The sequence below is a fragment of the Electrona antarctica genome (assembly GCF_951216825.1).
Source record: "Electrona antarctica genome assembly, chromosome: 8".
NCBI classification, from domain to species: domain Eukaryota; kingdom Metazoa; phylum Chordata; class Actinopteri; order Myctophiformes; family Myctophidae; genus Electrona; species Electrona antarctica.
Window position 1 is genome coordinate 29,091,868 of NC_136789.1, and position 6,000 is coordinate 29,097,867.

General features: G+C 44.2%; 1 protein-coding gene across 1 annotated transcript in view; it reads left to right on the forward strand.

Annotated features, from left to right (window-relative positions):
- igsf9bb (immunoglobulin superfamily, member 9Bb) overlaps window positions 1-6,000 on the forward strand; it is a 191,915-nt gene that overhangs the window by 89,553 nt on the left and 96,362 nt on the right. Inside the window, exon 4 of the mRNA XM_079508357.1 lies at window positions 3,378-3,529. Within this exon, the coding sequence (XP_079364483.1) occupies window positions 3,378-3,529 (152 nt within the window). The remainder of the gene's footprint in view (window positions 1-3,377; window positions 3,530-6,000) is intronic.

Below are 6,000 nucleotides of genomic sequence, written 5' to 3' on the forward strand. Positions count from 1 at the left end.
GAGACTAATTAATTAGTGCGACAGAGAGAGAGACGTGTGTACGTGTGTGTGTGTGCGTCAATTTAACAAAGGTGCAGACGATCAGAAATCAGCAGAGAGTGAACGACGTTTGCGCTACTGTATGCCAAATTGAAGTGGACTCGGCCCCAGACTTTTTTTTTTCTCCCTGGAAATAAAAACGTCTGGGTTTCCGAGGCTATGCGTGTACAAACAGGAGGAGGGCTAAGCGTGCAGCCCTGGGGGGCACCAGTAGCATTGAGGGTCATTAGGTCAGATGTTCACATTCGTACCACCTGACAATAACACCTCAACAGAAAGTCTATAAAATATTATATCCAGCTGCACATGGTCGGGTGCATGCAGGCCTTTATGAGCTTTGTCGAGTCTAGCCGGAACTAGTGTGTTCAAGGCTGGACAGCTGAAGTCTCATTCAGCAATGCATTCGTACGTATTTGTTCTATAGTCTCTCTCTCTCTCTCTCTCTTCTCTCTCTCTCTCTCTCTCTCTCTCTCTCTCTCTCTCTCTCTCTCTCTCTCTCTCTCTCTCTCTCTCTCTCTCTCTCATCAAGTGAGTGAGGGCAGTGTGGTGAGCCGGAACCACTGCATCATCATCACTGGATCTGTTTTGACTGTATGCAAACTGCCATGGATCCATTCCATAGCGTTGTGGGCTGAGCCCGAGCAGATCTTAATCTCTTACCAGCCTCTCAAGACACTTGCTGACGATTGAAGTGAGGGCGACAGCCAGGTGTCAGTGTCAGTGTTTCCACACCTAAGCGCAAAACGGCCGACAGCCGCGCACGTCTTACGCTGTCCGCAGCTTATTTTGGACAGCTGGTGGATGGAAATTAAGCTCCACCTCCGCGGTCGACTTGCGCGGAGGAGAGCGTTTCCGGGAATCTGGCCGTCGCGCAAGTCGTCCGCGGAGGTGGAGCTTAATTTCCATCCACCAGCTGTCTAAAAACCCGGAAAAAGAAGCTGCGCACAGCCGAGAACGTGCACGGCTCTTTAGTAAGTCTGGCAGCACCTTGATTGTGTTAGCATGCTTGGAAACTGGTACTAGAATTTTGTGGTGGTTCTAGAATGGTAATTGTCAAGTTGATCATCCAGAAAAGAATGATTGTATTGAACAACATAGGCTATTGTATAATGTGTTATGTGACTCATAGAAAGGTTTTTAGTTTAAGTTTGATAATGCTATAAGTTCTGCTCATGACATATTTGACATCCAGTATGGCAGCACCTTACACAGGTGGTGAATGGACATTAACCCTATGTGTGTTTATTCTAAGTGACTTCCAATTTGTTACCCTTTCACCAACATTCAGAAAAAATCACACCCGTGTGAAGTGAGTGGTGCAACTCCGTGTGGGCGGGGGGCGAGCCGCCCCACGTCCGAAGTGGTTGAGAAATGACCGTGTGGGGATCCCTATACTGTACCCTCTACTGTCACTGTACTATACTGGCACACCCGAAATCACCATATATACAGTTAATATGTGCATGTGTGTTTGTGTGTGTTAGGTTGCGCACAGGTGGTGAAAAACAACCATGCTGTTTTCGTGCTCAGACGCACCCAGCCACCCACCCACCCAGCCACACACATAGCTCCGTAAGGGAGTGGTTGCACCACTCAAAAATCCATCACACCTGTGTGAAGTGAGGGGCGCTCTTATCATCGTACATCATCATCTCATTCTGGCCAATCACAATTTGCGTCCTCGCCTTCGTCATAAAAATTGTCCATTCATTGTCAAATGCATTTAATGTTTGTGTTGGGACAAAGATTGCGTTACAGTCACCAAAGGCTGGACATACTGTAGGAGGCCCCTTAAAGCTGGTCATACTGTAGGAGGCCCCTCAAAGCTGGACATACATGTAGGAGGCCCCTCAAAGCTGGACATACTGTAGGAGGCCCCTCAAAGCTGGACATACTGTAGGAGGCCCCTCAAAGCTGGACATACATGTAGGAGGCCCCTCAAAGCTGGACATACATGTAGGAGGCCCCTCAAAGCTGGACATACTGTAGGAGGCCCCTCAAAGCTGGACATACTGTAGGAGGCCCCTCAAAGCTGGACATACATGTAGGAGGCCCCTCAAAGCTGGACATACATGTAGGAGGCCCCTCAAAGCTGGACATACATGTAGGAGGCCCCTCAAAGCTGGACATACTGTAGGAGGCCCCTCAAAGCTGGACATACTGTAGGAGGCCCCTCAAAAAAACATATTTATCATTCACTGTGGTAAATGGTGCATTTATATAACGCCTTTATCCAAGGCGCTTTACATAGATTGTGCATTACATTCACCCATTCACACACCGATGGCAGCGGAAACCATGCAAGGCACCAACCAGCACATCGGGAGCAATTAGGGGTTCAGTGTCTTGCTCAGGAGGTAGAGCAGGTCGTCCAATGATCCCTGGGTCGGCGGTTCGAATCCCGGCTCCTCCTGTCCACATGTCGAAGTGTCCTTGGGCAAGACACTGAACCCTACATTGCCTCCAATGAGTCGGTCGGTGTGAGCTCGCCACCATTGGTGTGTGAATGTGGGAAGTGAGGACGCTGGCGTCGACTGTTCGCCGCTTCACCTCCCAATGTATGAATGAATGAACCATTGTAAAGCGCTTTGAGCACTTGGAAAAGCGCTATAAAATGCAATTCATTAACTCTGGGGGAAACCCGGGTTCGAACTGGCAACCTTGTGGTTACCATCCAGCCACCCTGAGCCACCGCCGCCCTGGCAACCTTCCATTTCATTACTACGTGTTGTAGCCACAATAGATTCCTAATCTTTTCAGGGATTTTATACAGTACTAAACTAAGTGGGTTATAGTTGCTCGTGTAGTAGCTACTGGTATGATGTGGTACAATTCATATTGGTGCAAAAACATTGCTTAAATTAGTATATATTTCTAGTAACATCGCATTTTGTTCTTCTACACGACATGCAGGTGGCCGAGGTGTCCCCTGCCTCCCCAGCACAGACTGTAAACTTAATTTCCCTGCAGTGCAACTTGGCAATGCTGACTGCTTGACTTTCATAGTGAAGCTGGCTTCATTCTTTTCGCCCTTAAGCTTAATTTATTCCCTGTTTATGACCGTGACGTTCTGCGTCGCTTGCCGACAATCTTTGAATATATTCTTTCAGAGAGAACGTTTTTTAACTCAAATCTTTGCTTCTGTGGGAGGTCCCTGGAACAACATATTTTCAGATGGGGGTCGGCGGCCAATTTCATATAGTTTTGGGGGTCCTTGACATGAAAATGTTTGAGAAAGACTTTGGGTTTTTCAGAAAACTGTCAAGATTTATAGAAGGCATTTGTAGAATGGTCTAAATGGTTAACCATGCACGCTTTGTTTTCTTGTGACACCTCAGCTCCCCCTACGTTCACGGACACGCCAGCGCAGTACGTAGAGGCCAAGGAAGGGGGCAGCATCACCCTGACCTGCACGGCCTTTGGCAATCCCAAGCCCTCGGTCAGCTGGCTGCGAGACAACATCCTGGTGGTCAACAGTGCCAAGTACAAGGTATGTACTGTAATGCTTTAGCTATTGAAAAATAGCAGATCTACAAGCTCATAGCGCGGCTCCGAGTGCCGCGCTACGAGCTTGTAGGTCTGCTATTTTTGAAGAATCGTGAAAAGTGACATGAAAGTGTTTGAGAACGACTGACATAGAAACATAGGTTTTTCAAGAAAACAGTCAGGATTTAGAAGACATTTGTAGAATCGTTCCCAGGTCAAAATGGGTTAAAACAACAGAGTAGCCTATACTGTGTATAGTGTAAACTGTCATAAAGTGGACAAACTCTGGTTAAACAGTTTGCGCATCTCTCTTGATTTGATGAGACGTTTGGGACGTTCTGCCTTATTGAATTAAAACAGTGCTATGTGAGCCACACCGTAGCACACCTGATGATAGACGAGGCCTTCAGCCAATAAATCACTTTAAACAAACAGTGACAGGAATGTTGTAGCACATATAAAAAAAAAAGAACACCCCCGAAATGTCAAAATGTACTATAAGTTGAATTAATGTCCATACTGGCATCGAAATGGCTTATAAATACAGTACTGTAACTCAGGGGTTCTCAACCCGTGGGTCGCGACCCCTTGGGGGGGTCGCCAAATTATTTTGAGGGGTCCCGAAAATTAATTATTTTCAAAAAAAGAAAAAAAAAAGAAAAGTTTTTTTTTTTTTTTTTTTTGCAACTGAATTGCTGGAAAATGGAAATGAAGAGTTTACATAGTACACATAGTACATACATACACCTTCCCTCATGATTATATCTGGTTTCAGTATTTATTTATGGTGTATTGTCTCTATTCTCTCTCAATGGTCTCGCACCTTCCTACCTACATGACTGCCTGCCGAAATATGTCCCAAACCGCCCCCTAAGGTCTTCCACTGCTGGCCTGCTCGCTTTGCCTAAAAAAATGGCAACTAAAAAATACGGGGAAGCAGCTTTTTGCTTCTACGGGCCGACGGCGTGGAACAAACTCCCACTGTACCTTCGACAGGCAGCCTCTGTAGACATTTTTAAAGCTCAGCTCAAGACCCACTTTTACACCCTTGCTTTTAATTGATTTATCTGTCTTTTTAAAAAAATGTTATTCATGTCCTCACTGTATTGTTTATGCCCTGCTTTTATTTTATTTTTTTGTGTAAAGCACTTTGAGCTGCATTTCATGTCATGAAAGGTGCTATACAAATAAAGTTTTATTATTATTATTATTATTATTATTCTTATAAGATTATTGTAGCGGTCAATTTATATTGGGGGTCGGGAGGGGGCGGGGCGGGGGTCCCGAGACACTGCCAAAGCATCTATGGGGGTCCCCGGCCTAAAACGTTGCGAACCCCTGCTGTAACTTGATTCTTGAGCCTTGGTCGTTGTGAGTATAGAATTTACATATTATTTAGTGCTTGGGACCTTTCCCTCTTTCTGAAATGGCCATTACAATCTTCACCATTGTTGTCACACCTGTACATATTAGTCTTTGCTTTTTTACCAAAGAAAAACTGCAAAGTGCCCCAGTTCCTTATATTGTCCTTGACCGTTGAACTATAATTACAAATATAATTATTTACTCAGTTTAACAGTCTATTTTCTTTACATTTTCACAGCAGTTACTATCCTCTCCCTGCAATATAATCTCTGTAACCTCTTTTACCTTAAGAAATTATGCTTTGAGTGAAGATCATTTAGAAATGTCTTTATTTATAGGCTTTTTTAGCAAAAGGCTGATGCACACCTCAGAAGGCTAGTGACAGGTACGTAGGGATCTCTGCTATCTGGAGGAAACCTCATAACTACATTTTTGAGGTTCTTTTCATAAATCAGTGCTATTGAACACCCTTTACGTCTGTGTGTTGTTTCGAAAATATTGAACCAATGGAAAGTAGTGAAAAGTGCTTTGGACAAAACCTCTTAACTCCATTGGACCCTCAAAATGTCTGCTAAAGCAACTAACTCCACCACCTCTCCCCCTCTCATGGAAGTAATTGACAATATATAAAGTTACAACACCAACTTCGATGAGGCTGTATTGCTCTGTTTTAAAAAAAATATAAGGTTTTTTTAATTTCCTGAAAATTTTATATTTTTCATTTCCTGAAAAATGAACATTTTTGAGTTATGAGGTTTCCTCCCGACAGCAGAGATATATTAAAAATCACACCTGTGTGAACTGAGTGGTGTAAGGTCTTATATAGACTGATCAACTGTGGTCTGACGTAATGTCTGACATAATGAAATCACACCCGTGTGGTAGCAACCATGCTCATTTTTTGGTACGAACAGACACGTAAACTAACAAATCACACCCGTGTGGTAGCAACCATGCTCATTTTTTGGTACGAACAGACAGACAGACAGACAGACACGTAAACTAACAAAGCCAGTTGTAGGAGTGGTTTACACCACTCAGAAAGGGTATCTTTGAAAAACAAAGAAAAGGTCTGTGCTGATTATCCGTCCTGAATGAAGGTCTAATCGA